Consider the following 23,386-nt stretch of genomic DNA (forward strand, 5'->3'; position numbering starts at 1 on the left):
AATGGAAAGATCCCTAATTTGAAGTTACCTGTCAACCTTCATGAAGAAGAGACATGCAGTTCAGAAGCTGGGCACCCTGACGTACACTTTATGCCAACGTGCATTCTGAATGGATGGCAGAAAAATCTCACAGGGATGAAAGATTACACTCTTCCCTTGCCTTTCACCTTTATTTAAAATCAAAAGAGCGACTTCCTTGGTGGTCCAGTGGCTAAGATGCCACAGTTCGATTGCAACAAGACAGAGGCTCAATCCCTGATCCGGGAAGATCCCGCGTGCTGAGGAGCAGCTAAGCCCGCAGGCCACCTCTGCACCTTCTGAAGCCCGCTCACCTCAAGCCAGTGCTCGAGGGGAGCCACCACAGTGAGGAGCCACATGCAGCGAGAGAGCGTATCCCAGCAGCCACCACAGTGAGGAGCCACATGCAGCGAGAGAGCGTATCCCAGCAGCCACAACTAGGCAAGCGTGTGCAGCAAGACCCAGTGAAGGGAGAAGCGTGTGCAGCAAGACCCAGTGAAGGGAGGGGAGAGAACGGGACTAGTCAAGTAAGGCACGGGAGTGACGCATCACAATGAAATTTTAGACTAGATCCATGTGGGCCACAGAGAAACCTATGGTGAAATTCACCCTGTACCTCCAGTGGGTTTCAAAACTTCACCAGAATTTTACAGCTTCCAGTTTCATCCAGGAGAATGGCATTTGCTTGGACCAAGAAGTAAGTTTTAAAGATGAATGGAGCTTCAAACCCTAAGGACCCATGTCAGTGATGTGATCACTCACCCGGACATTGGCCCTGGCCTCCAGCATTAGAAATGATGGGAAATGCTGTAAGCGGCCCATGATGTCTCCCAAGGTGCAGGCAATGGAACAGACTTGGGAAGAATCATGTAATCAAAAACCTAGTCCAAGTTTCTTAACTTACAAATGAGAAGGAAAAGATAATCTCACAGAAATGAGCTAAATATAGGACTACACACTCCACAGAATTAAACACCAAGTGGCCAAATAAGTTTGTGGCAAAATGGTTTATTTCAGATGTCAGAGAATGCAAATTGAGGTAGTAAAGACTTTTACTTTGCAATCAAAGTGGGCAAGAATGTAAGCTCATCCACAGTTGGTATAAGAGCTTTTTGGGAGAAGTGGTTTGGTAACAAAAAAATTCTTTAATTGGTCTGTCTTTTGACCCAGACAATCCCCCTTCCAGAAATTTATCCTGTAGTAACACTTGTAAGGGCTTCCCCGGTGGCCCAGATGGTAAAGCATCTGCTTGCAATGCTGGAGACCCGGGTTCAATCCCTGGGTTGGCAAGATCCCTGGAGAAGGGAATGGCAGCCCACTCCTGGAAAACCCCATGGACGGAGGAACCTGGTAGGCTATAGTCCTTGGGGTCGCAAAGAGTTGGCCATAACTGATCGACTGCACTTTCACTTCTTTTCAACACTTGTAAAAATGCAAGACAATATGTGGACCAAGAACCCTCAGTGCAGCACTGTTAGGCAACAGCTGAATAACTGGGCCAGGAGCGGCTTCTGGGGGCTCAAATGATAAAGAATCTGCCTGCAATGCAGGGGACCTGGGTCCGATCCCTGGGTCAGGAAGATTCCCTGGAGAAGGGAATGGCTACCCACTCCAGCATTGTTGCCTGGAGAATTCCATGGACAGAGGAGCCTGGCGGGTTACTGTCCATGGGATCACAAAGAATCACGACTGAGTGATGAACACACAGGGGTGGCTTGCATGCACAAAGGGATAACGTTTAGGTAAATGATTTATCTTTACTTGCACAATATTTTTTACAGCCAAAATGATCAACATAGAAGACATAGAGTGGGGAAAAGTCTGAATGTAGTTCATCCAAATTTGTGTTTAAAGATAAGTGCCCAAAGGTCCTGGAAGGAGATGCATCAGACTTGATGGTGGTTTACTCTGGGGAGGAAGGGATAAAGTCGACTTGCTCTTAGGCTTTTTTTGCTCTATGTGCTTCTGTGTCATCTGACTATTTGTAAATCAGTTTGAAAACAATCTTTTAAAAACTTCCAAAATGGGGCTTCCCTGGGGGTTCAGTGGTAAAGAATCTGCCAGCCAATGCTGGGGACACGGATTCGATCCCTGGTCTGGGAAGATCCCACATGCGGGAAAGAACTTAAGCCTGTGCACCACAACTACTGAGCCCGTGCTCTGCAACAAGAAGCCCCTGCAGTGAGAAGCCTGCGTAACACAGCCAGAGAGTAGGCGCTGGTTGCCGCAACTACAGAAAAGCCCTCACAGAGTGACGAAAACCCAGCACAGACAAAAATAAATTAAAAATTTTAAAAAGTCCAAAATGATACTTATAGATATGTAGGCTTCGGAGAGCTGCAAAACCACTCTACCAGTCACTTATTCCCTTGAGATGCTTGTAAGTCCTCAGTTGTGACCTTGTGTACCAAGTCCTACCTGCAGGAGAACTCTCTTCAGAGACCACAGAACAAAGATGAGAAAGGAGGGAGTTGAATAGTTCACTAAAGACCTTTTCCTAAAGCCCATGCAACTGAATACACTTGGTTTTCCAACAGTGTGTAGATACGTAGGAATGTATGGGGGGCGGGGGCACAGGTGATAATTTACAGGAATATTTAGCAGTGGAGAGATGCAAACCCATAACTGTTTCTGTCTCCTACATGTGAAATAAGGTAAATGAGATGTTGGGGCTGGGTCCCAGTAATAGAGAAGGGTGATATAAAGCACTTATCTGAAGCAGGCACATGGTCTTTTCAAGCTATAATAGAAATGTCTGTTTACAAAGTATTTCAAGGCCCGCCCTCCAGTCTGTCCAAAGGGCACAGGTCTTTATTATCAGAGACTAGATGTCTCGCTGGAGTTTTGGCTTTCAGCTGAGCATGGTCCGTGGAGAAACCACAAACACTGAAAGAAGCCTAAGACAAAACACGCTAGATGGGTACAGTTATCTAATCACAACCAGAAGAGCAGATAAACCCTCAATTATATTTGGGTAAAGACCTACTGGTCTTCAGAGTTTAAAATGGGTTGAAGAGTTTTGAACACCACTTAGGGGTCCTAATTTAAAGTGGCCTGGACTGTGACAATTCACATTCCCGACAACCATGGCAAATAGTGAACAAATATTCATTTAAATAACAGGCTCCAAAAGTGCCTGAATACTTATGAAGAGACAAAAGGACACGCAGAGAGGTGTGTGTCTTACCTTCAAGTTGCTGCCGGTGATCAGCAGTAGTAAAATTGTCTTCCAGTGTCTGGCAAACAGTCCTTACATACCTTGAGATACCAAAAGCAGAAACTGCAGATGTTGGTAGAAGCGGGCCTACTTAAGACTCAACAAACTTTGTTTAAAAATGCTATAATAAAAACTGCAAACCAAAAGATAATTTGGAGAGAAGTATTTACAACATAGTTAAGAGGTTAACCTCAAAAGGAAAAAGATGAATATCCTGGAGGAATAATTTCTTTTTTTTTTGTTTTTTAAACTGCTCCGCATCCTCTTCCTTTATTAATGAAACGCTTCCTAGTGGTGAATTCATTCCATATGACTTAAATGAAAACTTTCCGTGTATCTACCCAGCTAGGCTCTTGAATTAGGTCTAGAGTATTAGCCCGTAACCTCTGCACTACAAATGGCAACTTCATATGTAACGAAAAACACATCAGCACCATAAGAGTGAAAATGTAAATGAAACCATCAGATTTCCCACCGATCAACTTGGGTCACCTTTTCCTTTTCATGTTTTCCAAACATAATAACCATGGTTAGTAAAGGACCAGATTATCAATGTATGCTAAAACCTCTAAGTGAAACATGGTTGGTACAGGGCAAAGCCCATATTTATGAGTTTTGGCGACTGTATCCTCACCACAGACTTGAAGTTAGCAACACTAATAGGAGCACACGTAGGGAAAAACAAATCCAAGATGTAGGACATTGTATTAGGAAATGCATGCTGATGTTTTTAGGGGTGAAATAGACACATGCACCCATTTTACATAAAGAAAATATGGGGAAAAACTGTTGAATGTGCACAACTAGCTTGCTTCAGGGATGGCTGTGGAAGCAATTCTTTATACTAACTCTAAATTAGGGATAACCTCAGTGTTTAGCAGGGTAGTTGGTATTAAATAAACTGGTTACAAACATACAATGAACAACTATGGAAAATTCATAATAGACAAGCTATGACATGGCAAGGTTTTGTGAAAATTCAGACCCATCTTTTAAGGCCTAGTTCAAGTGATAGCTTTTGTCTGAGCTTCTCTTAATCGGGGCTCCATCACCCCCTTTTCCCCCACTTGCCACTGCAGACTTACCACCGTCATTGCTGGCTGTCAACTCTACTGTGAGCTTGCCAAGGGCAGGTAGGCCCCTGTTTATTCGTGAGGACTGATAAAAGTAGAGGTCAGCCTAAAGTAAGGAAGAACAAATATCAAAGTAGGAGAGGTGGGGAGCAAGGTCTTTATCAGTGTTCAGTCAGGGACCGAAGGTCACCTGTGGGAATACCGCAGCACAGTGAGGGGAGGCGGGAGGTTTAAAAAAGCCCCCAGTCTGAGTGTTTAGGGCAGAGGCACTAGACTAAGCACTCTCTACACCATCTAACGTGCTCCTACCTAAGTAGATACCAAATCGGTTTTCGTTGATGAGAAAAGCAGCCCAGACAGGTTAACTAACTTGCCCACGGTCACACAGCAGACCAGAGAGCAGGATTTGAATTAGACAGTCTCATATTTCAGCATGTAGAGTATTATTCCTTTCGGAGTAGCAAAGGGAAGGGAAACCAGATGGCCTTTAGAGTCTTTCCAATATCAACATTCTACAAATATGTCCACCCACACCCTGCAAACTGCAAAGAGGCAGATTTGGTCACTTGCACCTGGCAATTGATGTTAGGATAAGCGACCTAATGCTGGTGGTATCAGGCTTGTTTGTGAATGAGGTCTTGTAACTAAACTGAACAGAAGGAATCGCTACCTTCTCCCTGCCCCTTTTCCATTTCAACAAAACACACTGTGAATAATGGCAAATTATTCCACGTGAGACTCTCCCGGGCTGTGAGTGGTAACTACCTATAGCAATTTTAGGAATTCCTTTACAATTACAGGCAAAGTGAAAGCATGCATTCCACGCCAATGATTTCTCTAAACTTTTATTAATTTTTTTTTTTTACAGCTCGATCCTCTAGTGAAAAGTAAAGAATCTGAAGACAAACAAGTCAATTACATGTTTTTTTAAACAGCAATGAATCCTCATTACAGAGAACAAAAGATCTGTGGCACATTATCTTTGGAAAGATCTTTTGCAAATTTTTCTTCTAAAAAAAAAAACTATAATTCTCACAGATCACGTATGTCTCTTTCAAAGGACCATACAAGGCAGCTAAATTTTGTTCACAAAAGCCCCAGGTCGCAGTTCCGTTGCTGAAGTAGATAAAACACAGAGTCCCCCTTCTCTCTGTGCTGCACAACTTCCCGCTGGGCACGTCACTGCTTCCCTATCCTACGTACAAAATCACTGTGTGGACTAGATAGCTGGCACCTTATTACACAATAATTAAAGAAAAATTCATATTATTTTAGAGATAGACCAGTGATCTTCATTGATCGACTGGACGATTTATTCTTTTTTAAACAATTTTAATAATACCAAGATTTGACTTTCCTCTAAGGTTACAAGAAAGCAAAAAATATATAATATAATATATAATGGTAATAAATTAAAAAAAAAAAAGGCAACCCTGCTCAGGTATCATCCAAAACATGACCACATTCAGAAGAAAACACACACACACACACGATTTGGGACACACGTGTATAAACACACACACCAACATGAACAGTGTACACTTGATATCCGAGGAGGGGGTGTGCAGTCTTAACAATACATGTCGATGGCCTGAACAAAAGGCGGATCCTGCCTTCTGTCATTAAACAAAAGTTAAATTGACAAAAGGTAATACTGCCTGTATTAAGCATCGCTTCAACATCTACTTTTGAGCAAAGAAAGCCATCTTGCTTAGGTCAGCCACTGCCTGGTCTGACCAGCGCAGCGTGGCCAGCCTCAGTGGTCTTACGCCCTTGTCCTTTCAGGCCGATAGAGTAATAAGATCTTAGCTCCCAGGGGGCTGTAAGTTTCCTGCCTGTCCTCTTGGGCAGAGAAATACAGGCAACTTCTCAACCCATCACAGTACCTGTTGCTATCCAGCACACCACGGAACAGAATGTAATGTCTTTCCCTGAGACAGCGGGAAATGTACAGCCACCTTAAGAGATGTGGTAGACGGTGCTTGTCAACTCCTCATAAATAAGAACTAATGAACATGGCCAGTGGTCACAATTCATTCCCAGATTTTTGGTGACTGACATAAGGGGACTGAATAGTTGAAGTTTATATGGTAGAAATACCACTTGTCATGTTTGTTGGAAAATCCCCCACACCACTCTGCCACTCCACCTCCTCCCACCAACAAAATGACAAAAGAAAACTACAGGGGGGAAAAAAATCCATAAATTCTAAGTAGAACCAAAAACAAAAGAAGCAACTCACTAGAGAAAGAGAAAAAGGGACCAAGTACCGCTCTCTCCCTGACGCACCCCCACAATGAACGTATCTCTATGCTTGTGTTTCTAAAAGGCAGCCAAATATTCCAGCAACATTTAAATACTGCTAATCGGCAGTAAAGAGTGTAATAGATGGAGTGACAAGGTTTTTCACAGATTTTGTGTAGTGTCTGGGAAAATAAATCCTTGAGCAAAAAGTAGGCTCTGTGGTGGGAGGTAAGGAATCAGAGCCTGATTTGATTCATTTACATAAAAGATGCACAAATACATCTCCAACTTTATGAGAACAGAAGAGAAAAAGGTGTAAGTTCCACCTGATGTCTCTCAGAGCCATGGCAAAATGAATACAGCATTATTCCAAAATCCGGTTCGGTCAACAAAGGCACAATAAATATATTCAATTCAGTCAGCTTCTTATTTTCTGTGTATGCATGTCCACACACACATTTCCTTTCATATATTAGAGATAAAGAGTTCTGTTCATTTTGGAGGGCACGATGGTTTTTCTTTTTTTGCTTCTAAAAATTATTGAACAGGGATCATAAAATAGTAAGTTCTTGATCCTGACATTAATATTTGAGGTACCAATTAAGGCAAGTTTTTAGCCAGAAAGGGGTATAGTTTGTTAGCTTCTAAACATCCCAAGATTGGGAATTAAAGGACACAGAATGAGGAAGATAAATGAGGAAGATAAAAATAAATTTCCCCAATTTGTCTTGGGGAAATAGTTAAACATTTTGGTCAAAACAAATTGTAAAATAAAGGTCCTTTTGTTAAAAAAAAAAAAGATGCCTTTTCCATTCAGTATTGAGGTTAAATCATAGCATCAGATAAGTCATCCTTCTGCTATAGCTCTACTCCTGACAATATGCCAGGTGGACCCTCCCATCTTCTACCATAGATGGCACATGGCCAACGTTTCACATTCTTAACCCAGTGTAATTTGGTAAATTTCAGTGAAATGTCTTTCATTGTTTATCAGGGCCCTCAGTCTGGCTAAAACCTTAAATTCAGTGATTCACATTTTAATTATCTCCAGGAAGGACAGAAACATTCAACATTTTATAAGTAAAACAGTGTTCTTCCATTTCCTAGTAAAGATGGACAGACACACATACATACACACACATACAAACACGAAACTGTAGTGCCAAAGGCAAAATTTTTAGACTCCATTTTTCACTCAAGATGTTCTGCATTTGCCTCACTGTGAAGTGTGTACTATTATGGTTGTTATAAGAACTTCACATATTCAAAGGCTTAATTTTATAATCTAGTCCCTTCAATTATCTACTGCGGTACAAATTTTGCCTTTGGGAAATTAAGCATGCAATGAAAAAGTGCATATGACTTAAAAATCCTTTAGGTTTCTATATACAACTGTAACAGTGAAAAGACATTATGAACATGAAGGATTTATCAGCCACTACCCTTTACATCCTCTATTTTAAAAGTTGCCATTAAGAATTCTTTTGGGCACAATGCATGTTGCAGTTAAGAATCAGAAATACTCCATGATCAAAATAGTACAAACTGATCTCTGCAAGGGACAAATAAAATCTTTATATAAAGGTCAGGGTGGAAAAGACACACACACAAAGCATAAGGCCGCTGAAAAAGCAATCGCCTCTTCTAGAAATGGCTGGGAAATTGACTTGGGAAATGTCTTGGGAAGACTTGGGGAAATGTCTTCAGTTCAGGGGCACTCGGCTCCTGACGAGACACACACACTCGGCGTGGTCTGCATAGATCGGAGCCTGTCCTTAAGAACAGACCCTTCCATACTGACAGGTGGCTTGCCCTGGGGAGTGATGGGGTGAAGGGGCTGGGAATGACCAAGGGAGTAAGAGGGGAAAGAAGGTGTTTAGTAACCACAGAAGCCTGATTCTGGTGTCTCGTCTCCTACACAGAAGAGCCTGACACACAGTGCCGCAAGCACACGACCTTCCAGGCAATTACTGTTCATGTAACAGGCTGCTTTTTAAACGAGGAGTTTAGAAAGGACCGTGGCTCTGCCTTAGAGCAGCAATAGATGACATCGGTCCATCGAGATCGCACATCAGTTATTACTGCTACTGTAATTCTCTCGCTCTAACCTAAGCTGGCGATAACCGAAGAACAGGCTGGATAATAAACGATATGGAAGGAACAGCTTCACACAAACAATTTATATTGCGAAAAATAAGCTTCACTCCCGTCCTCTCTACATCCCTTTTACGTAGTTACCAAGAAAGTTCTTACATTCATCGTATGGACTTTAGACCTCTTCATTATAAATAAAGATGGCACGCCCTTCTTCACTAATAAATAAATATGACAATGTCCAACACGCTTGGGAGGAAACAACACGCAGGGAAGTGGAATGGGATGAAGGAAGAAAAATAAACCAGCTGCAGCGGTAACACTCCTCAATTGTGATACATGTGCAAATTCTACTTCTAAAAGGGATAAAAAGAATTAGCTTCTAAAAATACTACATTCGTAATAATGCTTCCAATAATAACCCTCAAAGTTTCAATGAAAAAAATTTGTGCTTATGGATATGTGGGAATTCTGGGGTTTCATATTTTTGTTGTTCTTTATTTCCCCCACATTTAGGTCATTCAAAATAAACTTGGCTTAATGTATAGAATCTGGCAAAAACAACTTACAGGAAGGCCACAGATCTTCTTCAATCTAATCAAATCCAGTTGACAGTGTGCACTCTGGAGTGAAGGCATGCGGTGACTTTATTATTATTATTAAGTCCAATTAACTACCCCAAATCTCCACAGCCTCTCAGGGAGTTAATTTCCCCTAGACAAAGACAATCAAGGGCTCTCAAAGTCTAATTTTGCTATAAATATAAAGTAATTCGTAGCAGAAAAATATAGCCTCTCTAAGAAGTAGATTTCCTTTTTCTTCGTTCGCTGACAAAACTCTGAGTCGGTTAGACAACGTAAGTTTCTGTATAACCAGGCCACAGAGCAGCACCTCAAAATCCAGCTCTACTTCACAAAAATTAAGAAGCGTTTCAACCCTCTGGTCACGGGTGAGTGTTGATTCCCCTCTTCCCCAAAGCAGAAAATGCAGAATACAGTCAATGTGACTGCCTCTTGCCGGAGCAGGGGATGGGACGGCGGCACTAGGCCCTCCGCAGCACGTGGCACGTGGAGATGCGGGCGGCGCTGGCGGTGGAGATGCGGGTGGAGATGCAGATGCTGTAGCTCCGTCAGGGCCGCCTTCCAGCACCGGAACGGGGAACTCGGAGCTGGGCTGCACGTGCAGTGTCCAGGCAGCGGGGGTGCTTTCAACTTTATATATTAGGACAATGCCTGGTATTATCGGAGCCATTGCTCACTGGCAGGAGGGGGGTGCAGCGGAGTCCTCCACAACTCATGTTTTATGGGTGACCATTAGAATTTATTAAACAAATACTCCCCCCCACAACTTAAAAAACAGATTACCCACAAAACCCTACACCACAACTCACTGGTTTAAAAAAAAAATTTCCTTCTGGGAATGAACTAATGTGGCTACTGAGATGATGTGAATTTGATTTCAGAGTTGAAATTGCTTCTCCTCATTTCATTCGCATTCTGCTGGTTAAAAAAATATAGAAATGTTTCTAGACCAAGAATACGCCCACTCAGGCTACATTGCACTTCCATCCTTTAGTTAGGAAAGGCAAGATCATCTCTGAGGCCAGCCTCCTTCCTTTCTGCTTCTGCAAAACCATCCTGTCCAACCAGCGATCCCACAGTTCTCAAGCTTCAGTGAACAAACGTCCTGGCCACCTCATGGTGCTTCTCTTCTTGAGTTTGGTATTCTAAAGAGACAAATGTCTGGACTGTTTTGAGGCTTCCAATGTGCAAAATAGTTCCCAAGGCATTGAATCCACCTGGGCCTCCGTTAAGGTGTTTTGGTTACTTGTTTTAGCCGCTGGAAACCCTGTCTTGTATAGTGCACCAGATCCACCAAACTGCTGTTGAGGGCCAAAGTGCACACACTTGTGCTGAGCTGAGCAAAGAATTCTGCGAACAAAGCAAACCCAAAACCACGTAAACACACTCGCACATGCAAAAATAAAAACACAAAACATCAAAGAAGTCAAGGTTCCAGAAACTTGATCCCCACAGTATTCTGTACTTCCTCTAGCACAGCAAAAAAAAAAAAAAAAAAAAAAAAAATCACAATCTACTGTAATGGTTTACTAATTCTCCACATCTCTCCAGTGGTTCTAAAAGTGGAGGAACTATGTTTGTTTCAGCATTGACTCTATAATGCCTGGCACAGTGGCTGACATCATACTTTTGGATCAATGGATGCATGAATGAAAACAAACAAAAATACCCAACATGTTTTAAAAAAAAAGCACCATTAGTTTGCTAAGGAAGAAAATGAAGTTTCAGGAGGCTGTGAGGAATTCTGATTGCTTCTCTATAGCCAGGCAAGAATACGTCCAGGCTTTCATCTGGTATTTACATATATGCTTTTACTTAATGGTCACAACCACCAAACAGTTCCTCTGATAGGATGATCGATCATCTCCTAAACCTTGGATTTCTCCAAGGGCCTTCTTCTCAAACAAGACTCAAGACTGTTCACTAAGCTGTATTTTTCCTATATGGTTGCTAACCGTCTTTCTTGATGTACACTGAAAACTAACAATAAGCTCAGTATTTTAGGTGATGCCACTTCCCATGTCAAAGGTGTTGTGCCTGGTGAGAGCTGATGCCTTTCCTTCTGCACTTTCTTTGCCCTTTCGCTGGCACTTTGGTTCACGGGGAAATAATGATACCAAATGCTTCCCTCGTAGCTCAGCTGGTAAAGAATCCGCCTGCAGTACAGAAACCCTGGGTTCAACTACCAGGTCGGGAGGACGCCCTGGAGAAGGAGAGGGCAACCCGCTCCAGTATTCTTGCCTGCACCAGGTCGGGAGGACGCCCTGGAGAAGGAGAGGGCAACCCGCTCCAGTATTCCTGCCTGCAAACTCCCACGGACAGTATAGCCAGGCAGAGACCCTAGGTCCATGGGGTTGCGAGGGTCGGACATGATCTAGCAACTAAACCACCACCAATGATACCAAAACTTCCAAAGGGGCACAGTGCAGAAGCCACTTCTAATTTAATTTTGTTAAGACTGAGTCACAGAAATCCATCTCAAGGAAGACCTGTGACAGAATGGAGAAAATGCGAGAAGAGTAAATAGCTACAACTTCCTCTTCTTCAAAACACTGAACAGATGGTGGGACTGTAAGTTGGGGCAGTCACTGTGGCAAACAGTATGGAGGTTCCTCAAAAAGCTAAAAACAGAACTGCCACATGATCTAGCAACTCCACACCCCTGAGCATATATCCAGACAAAACTCTAACTCAAAAAGATATATGCACCCAGATGGTCAATTCATGATGATGCATGACAGAAATCAAACCAATACAGTAAAGCAATCATCAATCAATTAAAAATAAATATTTTTCTAAAAAAGAAAAAGATATATGCACCTAGACTTTCACAGCTGCACTATTCACAATAGCCAACGCATGAAAAGAAACTAAATGTTTACCCACAGATGAATGGACAAAGACATAGTCCATATATCCAGTGCACTACTATGCAGCCATGAAAAAGAATGAAATAATGCCATTTGCCGCAACATGGGTGGACCCAGAGATTATCATACTAAGTGAGGTTAAGTCAGCAAGAGAAAGACAAATACCATAAGCTGTCACTTGCATGTGGAATCTAAAATATGACAAATGAACTTACCTATGAGACAGAAACAGACTCGCAGGTATAGAGAGCAGACTTAGTTGCCAAGGTGGAGGGGAGGTGAGCGAGGCTGGATTAAGAGTTTGGAGTTGGCAGATGCAAACCATTACATGTAGCATAGAATGAATGGATAAACAACCAGGTCCTACTCTATAGCACAGGTAACTATATTCAACAACCTGTGTAAGCCGTAATGGAAAATAATAAAATAAAGAATATATATATGGGCAACTGGATCACTTTGCTTTACAGCAGAAATTAACACAACATTGTAAATCACCTATAATTGAAAACAACAAAAACAAAAAGGCCAAAACACTGAAGGGAACACAAAATGTTATTCCCCGCCCAATCCCCATGGCCCGATGACGACCACCACAGAACCATTTACCTTTGTTCTTCCTGGTTAGGACCTCAGCCTGTTCCCACAGGTCAAAGGCAGTAAGGACGTGGGAAGTAATGCTGACGTAGGAGGATGTCATGTTCTGGATGGTGACTGGGGTGCTGATGGTGGGGGGCAGTGCCCCGCTCCCCACGCTGCCCGCGCTTGACTGGGACCCTATGGAGCTGGCCGGAGAAGGGATCGGTGAGAGGGGGGACGGTGTGCCTGTGCCTCTGGGAAGCGGGAGAAAAGAGAACTGGTTAATCACCTAAACTGCTTCTGGAACGGCAGTCCCAGTCACCCGGTCTCTGCATGTACCTGCCAAGATGCCAGTCACTTCTGTGAGGTCCAAGAGGCGCCCTTCCCCTTCAGGATGTTGGAAATTTATTTGCTAAAGCACAGTGGCATCGGACCCTCCAAGTGGAAAAAGGAACTGGATGTGGGGAAGGTGGCCTTCCCTGGACACAGAACTGGGTGGGCCGATCCGTATTCCCAGTGTACTCCTGGGCCCTCTGCATCTGGAATCTCTTCTCTCCCCACCCCCTAACTCCAGCTTCTCCTGGGAAGACAACACTTCCCCTGAGAAGATGCGCATCATCTCTGACATATTCCTTCTTTCATCCACTCAATAAACATCCCTGAGCTCCTCCTCTGCACCTGGCGCTCTCCCAGACCCTGGGGACACATCCCAGCTTCCTTCCTGTCACCTAACTCGTCTCCTTGCATTTATCACGTCTCCTTGCATTTATCACGTCTCCTCCTACTTTTCTATTGCTTCGCCTGCCTCACGAGCACTGTCTCTGCACGTCTAGGTGCTCTGGGTAAACACCTGCTGAACTTGTGACTGGCTGAACAGGGGACAGTCCACGAGGAGACTGGGCCTCAGAGCCTCACAGCGCGCCCTCTGCTCTCCAAGGGACCGTCCGCCCGCACCTGCAAGCGCGCCTTGACATGGATCAGATGAGAAAGCAAGTGCAGTCACTCAGACCTAAGCACTGAGGCATATGAACGGAAAGACGGGCCAGCGGCCGTGACCTGGTGACACCCGCCCTGGGCTCGGTGGGGCCTCAGGGATCCGACGTGTCACCGGCAGAAGGCACGCTTTGAAGGACCAGAGTAGGATGCCCCGCTGAGGGCAGCAGTTCCTGTCTGCCTTGTTTACTGAGGCTTTCCTGCACCTACAACAAGGTCTGGTACCAGGCGGGTGCTCAGAGTCGCCTGGTGAAGGACCGATCTAAAAGTATGTGAGTGATACAGAGCAAGAAGTGGCCTATGGCATCCCTTATGGGTGGAATCTAAAAAGAAATGATACAAATAAACTTGTGTACAAAACAGACTCACAGACTCAGAGAACAAAGGTATGGCGGCTAGGGGAAGGAGGGCGGGAAGGGGCGGTTAGGGAGTTTGGGATGGACGTGTGCGCACTGCCTGCTGAAAACGGATAACCAGCAAGGGCCTCCTACAGCTGAGGGGACTCCGTCCAATGTTACGCAGCAGCCTGGATGCGAGGGGAGTCTGGGGGAGAACGGACACATGTGTACGGAGAGCTGAGTCCCTCGGCTGCCCACCCGAAGCTACCACAACACTGTTAACCGGCTACACTCCAATATAAAATAAAAACTTAAAAAACAAAGTGACTGACAACCTGTTATTTGGGAATAATACCTCAGAGGTGGGAGTCATTTTCAGAGGTAAAGAATTTCGTTCTCAATCAGGACTGTTTTTTTTTTTTTTTTTTTTAAGAGAAACCATGTGGGAATCTCCTCTTTTGAAGCTGCTGGAAATGGGGCAGGCTTCTAGGTGATGCTCTTAAAATAGCAAAACCCATCAGAACTGGGAGCTTTTCAAGGAGGATGACCAAATTAAAAAAAAAAAAAATACTAGACAAGCACTAAAGGGCAGGAAATTCTGTATCTTCACCTTAAAAACACCTGCACAAGGACTCTGCTTTTTGACAGCTCATGGGATAGCAGTTCACAAAGTGGGGGAAGGAATTTGGCTTTTCTTTCTTCGTATCTGTTACAGATCCTGAAAAGGTGGCAGGCAACTGGTTCTGCAAACTTCTCGTTTAGTGAAATGCCAAGAAGGCAAGCTGTACAGAACAGTGGTTCCCAGCCTTTTCAGCATCAGGGCCCAGTTTTGAGGAAGACAATTTTTCCATGGACTTTGGGGGGTGGTGGTGGTGGTGGTGGTGGGCATGGGATGGTTTCAGGATGATTCAAGCGCATTACGTTTATTATGCACTTTATTTCTATTGTTATTACATCAGCTCCACCTCAGATCATCAGCAGGCATTAGATCCTGGAGGTGAGGGACCTCTGGTCTAGAAGGATAAAGGACTTTGGTTCTACTAGCTTTGCCTGTTGCATTGTTGGGCATATCTAAACATCCTCAAGTTCTGAAATATGGACCCTGTATTCTTTGCAATTATCTTTTTATGTTGCCCAACCAGCAAGTATCGTGATTTCTAATGACTCCTCAAAAAGGTAGAGATGTGCTGGTGATTTCAGTTGAAGAAGCAAGACGGCACATAGAAGTATATAATTTTTGACATGCTGAAGACGCACACACACACAAATCACTCAGTCGTCTCCGACTCTTGGCAACCCCGTGGACTGTAGCCTACCAGGCTCCTCCGTCCATGGGATTCTCCAGGCAAGAATCCTGGAGTGGGTTACCATTGCCTTCTCTAGGGGATCACCTCGACCCAGGGATCGAATCCGGGTTTCCCGCATTGGAGGCAGGCGCTTTAACCTCTGAGCCACCAGGGAAGCCCAGAAGGCACACGAGAGGCACATAAAAAAGCACTTAACACTGGCAGTTATTTCAGTTAGGCTAGTCATTACCTTGCAATGCATGGAGAAGGTGCCTGGGCAACCTTGGAAGAAGTCTTCAAGAAGTGTTCGTTAAGAGTGCGGGAATACTTTATTGCCATGTCTTTTTTACAACGAAACATCGCCATGTTCAAAATGGACTGGCAACGCATGCTGTGAACATAAACGTAAGTGGAAATGAAGCACTGCCTTGGAGACATGAGTATTACCACTACAGACAGCAAGCCACCAAACCTTTTCCACCCTGAGGAACACCACTGGATTTTCCTCATTAACAAGCGGAGGAACACCAAGAATCTCCCTGTACTAGCACCAGAAGTAAATACAGGTGAAACAACAGCGATATTTGTTGTTGTTCAGTCACTAAGCTGTGTATGTTCGTCTCTTTGCGACCCCATGGACTGCAGCACACCAGACTTCCCTGTCCTTCACCATCTCCCAGAGTTTGCTCAAACTCATGTCCATTGAGTCAGTGATGCCATCCAACCATCTCATCCTCTGTTGACCCCTTCTCCTGCCCTCAATCTTTCCCAGCTTCAGGCTTTTCCAATGAGTTGGTTCTTTTCCAATTAATGGGCTTCCTTTGGGGCTCAGACGGTAAAGAATCCCCCTGCATTCTAATGGTCAAACACAGATATACATGGATATAATTTAAGTCACAAGACCAAAGAATCTGAGTCATCAGTAAAATGGCAGTAGACGACATCTCATAACAATTAACCACCAGTGGGATTAACCCCTTGACACACATCCTCTCACTTTCTGGTACTGTTTCACCTTTCATTATTATTTTCATTTTAAGAAAACAAGATATCAAACTCTCTTGGTAACATCAAGAGATGCAAAAGCAAATGTAATGCTCTTTAGACAAAGGGAAAAATACACACCATAGAACAGCAAATATCTTCTCCTGTGTTGGTGTTGTGGCATCCGAGAAGGATTTTAATGACAATATGAACCTACAGGAAAATATACATGTACATCAAGTCAAAATAGGCAGTCAGAAAACTCCAGGCACAAAGACACACTATGTTTGTCTTGGTTTCATATTGATTTTTCCTAAAGATGTAACGACACGACGGCAGCATAGAACACAAACGAGGCTTTGGCGCGATAATTCAAGCCATTCAGAAGACGAGGTGAGGACATGCCTGCTCTCTCACCTATCCACCTGCGTGAAACCAAGTAGACCTGTGTTCTTACTGAGTCCCCTGCTGAAACGCAGGTGATAAAGATGAGAGAGCTGCAGCGGAGACGAGAGGGCATCTGATAAGTAAGTCAAGCTGGAAAAAACCAACCCCCTCCCTAAAGGGACTGGCATTTCACAGTTCACTTGGCTGGACCGAGTTATTCTGGTCAAGCACTTCACCTGGAACACACTTTCAGTTTATGATAAAAAAAAATTAAAAAAAAAAAAAACCAACTTCCTGGATCAGTGACTTCTTAAAGACTCCCCTTTGTTAAGTTGTCCTCATACCGAAGTTCACATGGATAAAAGCCGTCAAGGTGAGGGCAGGAAGTACTAAGAGGAAGACAACACGGGCAGGCACTCACTTAATGAGGTCCACGGTTTCCGAGTAGATGGAGTATGCCGACTTGGACGCGGGGCTCTCCGACTCCATGGCGATGCCGCACTCAATGAAGGACAAGGCAGCCTCCAGGTATTTAAAAGCCTTCCCGACCTTGTCCGTCTGTGGGTGAAGAACATGGTCCTTGTTAAGCCTAACACAGACTTTTCCTTAGTTTCTCATACATGTTCTTTACAGAAACTGGCCTCCACCGTTCTTAGCTGAACTATGGCTGGAAGGAAGTCAAAGACAGACTAACTTAACCATGATAACCAAAAGCCCATCCGCTCTGACCTACTGAGAACTTTCTTCCAGCAAAAATTCAGTAGGAAAGAGAACACAATCTTGTATTAACACTCACTTCTCAAAATCTACTGAAGTACATACTCAAGCTAAGGGAGTAAGTACACGGTCCCCTTGTTACTAGCGTGCAGTTACCCATTATATGATTTTCCTGAAAAATAGGTTATGCTATACATCTAGGATAATGCATTCACAGTTTCTTTCTATGTGCTGAACTTTATCTTTTAACAAGTAAAAAAAATGTTCTGGTTTACAAGCATCTCAGGTATCATGTTGAACAATAATCTTTTGATGTATTTTACAGCCCAACAGATCCCCTCTTTGGAAGCCTGGGTTAAGGGCACAAGGCGGTCCTCTGGGTCAACAGGGATAACATTTCAGAGTCCCTCAACGGGAATGCAGACGGAGGAATGCAACCAGATACTGGCGGTCAGTTAAGCCTGAATACACATTTTGTCACTTAACACTCTTCTCACTTGGTGGAATTCAGCCAACTCAACAGAGACTGGGGCGAGAGCCTCCACTTTCCTCTCCACATGCATATGCAGCACACGGTGTAAGAGCAACTGATCAACCTGACATGTGCAAGGCTGTAGTTTCTGCTAATGCCTCTAACCTGGTATGTTCAAAAAGGAAGACTGAAAACCGTAAAGACGTAGTGGAGTGTAAAGAGATGGTGACGAATTAGCAAAGAAACATGGTCTGGCAAAGAAAGATGGCTGCTACCTTTCATTTTTAAAAATTAACTTGATTTTAAGACATTTCTTCTAGAGAAACCAGGCTCAGAAAATCAGTGACAGAAAGAATAAAAATCCAATCAGCATGCCCCAAATCATCAACAGTAAAGGGTCTTATTGGTTTGCTTCACTGATGGGAATTTAACTCTTCCAATTTACTTATCCAACACCATCTCTTTCATGGGATTTTCAAAATTTATATTGGCCTCAGGGTAGAAACAAAAATAACTATACTAAGGCAATTTGCCAATTCCCACTTCTTTGAGAATTCTGTAAGGTCACTAAGGATAATATTCCTGTGATAACTCTACGGGCCTCCTGGGACAGTGCTAAAGGTGTTACATGCTGCGCTAATGTGCTCAGTCGTGTCAGACTCTTTACAACCCCGCAGACTGTAGCCTGCCAGGCTCTTCCGTCCCTGGGATTTTCCAGGCAAGAAGACTGCAGTGGGTTGCAGAGTTCTAATTTCCTTACCCAACAATAAGTAAAAGCAGAACAGAGATGAAATACATTCCTCTCAAAGAGTTGCACAAGACTGAGCGACTGAACTGAACTGAATTGATACTTAGTTATGGACAACTGTCTGATATGCAAGATGGACATGTTTAAGACATTGTTAGTTATGGACTTAACTATCTGATTCGCAAGATGGACATGTTTAAGACATTGTGCGATTAAAGGAAAACAGAATAAAGAGGCTGGCCACTCAGGTTTCCATCCAAACCAGCATATTTTGAGAGTAGAATGAGTTAATATTGTTTATTAAAATGGATGCAATAGCCATAGGAAGGGAGAAAGAAGATGTGCATATGTGCAGATGAAATACGACATACAAAGAAGTTCCCAGGAGTCGTAATCTTGTTTGAATAATGAGGGACTCTAGTGCTGAAAGTGCCCAATGTCAAGATAAGCTGTCGGTAAGTGGCAAAGTACCTGATATTTACTCTATTTCAAAAACCCAAAGATATATACAGTTCTCACAACAGCCTCGGAGAAGTGAAAGGAAGAGGCTGAGGACATGGTATTGGCTGGTGTAGCTTGAGGCAGCTTAGCCTGACTCAGGTTATCCCGGTACAGAGTCACTTTGCAGATAGTGCCTAACTTTGCCTGTGACCCTCTTACGGCAGCCAACACGAGAAGGACTCAATAAGCATCCTACCCTGATGAACAGTGACCTGATAAAAGGGACTTCGCCCAGCCCTCCCAAGCCTGAGAATAGATGCCAGTCTACAGACTGGGGGTGAGGAACACTGAGAGGGGTGGGTGTGGATTTTGAGGCCACCATGGATGGATCCCATTCAATCCCCGTGGACCACCAGAGTTTGTGGTTACGTCTGCATGTGGCAGAACCAAAGCAACTGACGCTGCTGTGGTACAAAGTTCAACATATGGTCTCTGCATGAGTTTGGGTGTAGGGAATACACCACGTAAATAAAACCCCAGAGTCTTAGATGTTTAACTATGACCAAGGGCAAGCCTTATCTGACTATACTGCAGCACAGAATTAAAAGCAGATTTAATTATGTATGCAACTAACAAAAACTGCCACCTTCCAGAAGGTCCAACAGCCACCAGGGAAAGAGAGTTCCTTGCCTGTCTACCAACAGAGCCATCTTCAGCCTCACTGTAAAATCTCCTCTGATGGCACTGGTCCACTGTTCACTGTGAGTCTCTCTGGGGCTTTCAAATAATTTCGGAATGCAGGCTACCTTACTTTTTGAAATGTTTTGGGGTGAACACAAACTGACCAGCTTTCAAAAAGCCAGAGTTGTTTTTCAGATCCAAAGAACGGATTCAGTGGGACAAGGAAGCACTTGTGTGTATTACATAAAACAGTATCAGGCAGATCAACTTTCACTCATGTAGACATAAAACACACGCTGATACTCTATCTGCCCACGATCAAACTGAATCAATGAAGCCACAATCATGTTACTCCACTAGGAAGCCTTCACCCCTCACTGATTCTGACCCTGCTGATGCTCTTATGCCCCACGCTGCCCTTCCTTCCCCCACCACCCCACTCCACGGTTAGTGATGTGGAATACGGCAGAATGAGACGGCAAGTATTTTATCAGAAAACATTCCACCCAAGGGAGAACGAGCCAAGACGGACCACTAATTCTGCTTTGTCCTTCAACCTTTTGGCTTCCTTCAGGTGAAAATCGGCTTGTTGTCTGAAAGAGAAGAAAAAGACCATGAGTGGGTCACAGGAAGCTACAGGTACTGGACTGGAAGGAAAGGACTAGAGGGTGAAAAGGACGGGGGGACAGGGGGGTGGGGGTGTGTGAATGGGAGGCAGCGGGGGAGGAGGTAGGCGAAGATGAAGGGAGCAGCACCCAAGGTCTTACTTGTCAAACTTCACATGAGGCTTCCCTGGTTTGGAGTTACCATTTGGCAAAGAAGGCACTGGAAAACGGTTTGCAGTATCTCCAGAAGATCCCTTGAAAAAAATAATCACAATGATCACCTTCTCACATTTAAGATCACTGATGCAAACCTATTCGGTTGGTGCAAACGTAACTGCGGCTTCAGACCGTGAATTTTAAATCATTATAACTAGGCTCGAACACATATTTATTAATCAAAACAGGAACTATTACAATCAACATATTTTTGCCCATGAGAAATAAGTTTATTTATTCCCATAGTGTAAAAATCCGTGCTGTGGGATTTGATGAACTCTTGGAAAGCATTTTCTGTCTCCTGCTGGTTGTGGAAGCATTTTCCCTGCAAAAAGTTGTTGACATGCTTGAAGAAATGGTAGTTGACTGGCAAAAAGGTCTGGTGAATATGGCAGATGAGGCAAAACTTCGTAGCTCAATTAGTTCAACTTTCAAAGTGTTGGTTGTGCAACGTACGGTTGGGTGTTGCTGTGGAGAACTGGGCTCTTTCTGTTGACCAATGCTGGCTGCAGGCGTTGCAGTTTTTGGTGCAGCTTATCGAATCACTGAGCACACTTCTCAGATGTAACGGTTTCGCTGGGATTCAGAAAGCGGTAGTGGACCAGACGGGCAGGAGACTATCACACAGTGACCGTGACTTTTTCCTGGTGCAAGTCTGGCTTCGGGGCTGCACCAGAGCGTCTTCTTCAACCGCTGACATCGCCGGCTGTCACATACAATCCACTTTCCGCCGTACGTCACAATCTTATCAAGAAATGGCTCACTGTTGTTTTATAGAATAAGATGACCCTTCAAAACAATGATTTTTTAAAATTTCTGATCAACTCATGAGGCACCCACTTACCAAGCTTTTTTACCTTTCCAGTTTGCTTCAATTGACAAACAACTACAGAACAGTCGATGCTGAGTTCTTCAGCAACTTCTCGTTAAGTGGACCAGCTTCAATGATTGCTCTCAATTGGTCATTGTCAACTTCTGATGGCCGGCCATTATGCCCTTTACGTTAAGGTTCTTGTCTCCTTTGCAAAACTTCTGGAAACACCACTGCACTGTACCTTCATTAGCAGTTCCTGGGTCAAATGAGTTGTTGATGTTGCAAGCTGTCGCCACTGTTTTACAGCTCATTTTGAACTCAAATAAGAAAATCACTCAAATTTGCTTTTTGTCTAACATCATTTCCATAGTCTAAAATAAACAGCAAGTAATAAGCCACTAGCAAAAAAACACAAAGTGAGAAATACGCATTGAAATAAATGTATAACACATCATACTTAAGAATATATTTCAATACCAAACGGCAAATTTCAACAATGCAAAACCACAATTACTTTTGCACCAACCTAATACTATTTCTCTAAATTAGCCCAAAAGGAGCTCAAAAGAGAAGAACTCAAACACTGCACACTTTGGCTTAGTCAAGCATTTTCTCAGCTAAATTCAACTGAAACTGTAGATTTTTATTGTATCGGGGACACAGAAAAGTCACAAGACAAGAATATTCAAAAGAACAGACTATCAGCAAACCAAATTTAACACTTACTCTCAGGCAACACACACACACACACACACTCTTACCCATTCCAGGTTAACAGGAAGAAAGGAATTTGTATTTGAGAAAGCAAATTTTTCCCCCCATTATCACTAATAATGAAAGTATCTGAGATCAAACATCCAAGCCAAGAACTAACCATGTTTTACTGCAAAACTCTGACAGAAAATTAACCCAAGCATCTATTCTGTATTTTCATGTCTGAACTTAAGAATAAACTGCCACCTAAATGTTCATGTGACAGAACTGCTTCTTACTCTCCCTCTGCAAAGTGAAGATTTAAGCACAAATTACACTATTCTGGCTTTATTAAAAGTGATGAAATAAAAAAAATAAAATAAAATAAAAGTGATGAAATAGCTGTGAAATACCATCAGTCAAGACTTATTGGAGCATTTAAAGATCTACCAACATGTCCCCTATCCAACATGACTGCGTCCCTCCTTACTTTGTGTTCTGTGGAGCTTCCTGAGACCTTCCCCTCTGCTTTTCTGTGTTTGGAGGCGGAAGGGTCTCTGTGGCTGCCCTTGTTACTACTGGCACTTTTGGGGGGGTCCTGGCCGCCGGGGTCTTCCTGCCTTGGCCTCTTCTGTGCAGGTTTGGCTGGCTTCTGGGAGGACGAGGACGAGGATGACACGAGTGAAGGGGGAAGCATTTCCTTCTTTGAGGGCTCAGAGGAGGGCCTGGACATTCTGGAATGAAACATGATGCAAACGAAGTTAAGGCAGAACACGAACCACACAGCTTCGTTGTTTGGCTTAAAAGGACAAAGTAGCTGTTGACACGAAAGATTAAGATATCACAGAGCATGAAATCCATTTTTGTGGAAAGGCCAAATTTCAGAGCCTTTTTTTTTGAAACCTTTGAAAAATCGAGTCCTACCTATGAGTAATAAATGAGGTTGATAAACGAGGTTGCGTAACTTGTCACGAAGCTTGAGAGTCTGCCCGCAGTCTTAAACTTTTACCCAAACGACTCTGCCTGCAGCAGCCGCTGCACAACCTGCACCTCCTCGGCCCCCTCACCTCCGACCCCCTCCCCCTTCTCTCTCTCATCTCTGTTGGTTCACATGGTGACACGACTCCCTCACTTTTGCCAAAGCTTTCTGTGCTTTTGATAAATCTGAGTTTGCTGCCAAACCAACCACTCCTCTGAGGTCCTCGTGGAGGAAACAAAACAAATTTAGCGTATCGTCAAAATGAACTCCAAAGAGTTGACTATTCTCTCATTCTGTTGCAGAAGGAAAATGTTTGTCAGGGCACATGATCCAGGAAGCTTTGATCGCCTTTGCAG

At 43.6% G+C, this 23,386-nt stretch overlaps 1 protein-coding gene across 9 annotated transcripts in view; it reads right to left on the bottom strand.

The window, feature by feature from the left end:
- Positions 1–5,137: 5,137 nt before the first annotated feature.
- The window catches only part of AFF1 (ALF transcription elongation factor 1), a 198,645-nt gene continuing 180,396 nt past the window's right edge, over positions 5,138–23,386 (bottom strand). For all 9 annotated transcript variants that reach the window (XM_070458165.1, XM_070458170.1, XM_070458169.1 and 6 more), the window contains 8 exons: positions 22,542–22,785; positions 20,491–20,582; positions 20,256–20,316; positions 17,086–17,222; positions 16,419–16,490; positions 15,544–15,684; positions 12,707–12,930; positions 5,138–10,577 (listed from right to left, as the gene is read on the bottom strand). In XM_070458165.1, the coding sequence (XP_070314266.1) occupies positions 10,456–10,577; positions 12,707–12,930; positions 15,544–15,684; positions 16,419–16,490; positions 17,086–17,222; positions 20,256–20,316; positions 20,491–20,582; positions 22,542–22,785 (1,093 nt within the window). In that variant the 3' untranslated portion in view covers positions 5,138–10,455. The remainder of the gene's footprint in view (positions 10,578–12,706; positions 12,931–15,543; positions 15,685–16,418; positions 16,491–17,085; positions 17,223–20,255; positions 20,317–20,490; positions 20,583–22,541; positions 22,786–23,386) is intronic.

The sequence above is a fragment of the Odocoileus virginianus genome, chromosome 29 (assembly GCF_023699985.2).
Source record: "Odocoileus virginianus isolate 20LAN1187 ecotype Illinois chromosome 29, Ovbor_1.2, whole genome shotgun sequence".
Classification (NCBI taxonomy): domain Eukaryota; kingdom Metazoa; phylum Chordata; class Mammalia; order Artiodactyla; family Cervidae; genus Odocoileus; species Odocoileus virginianus.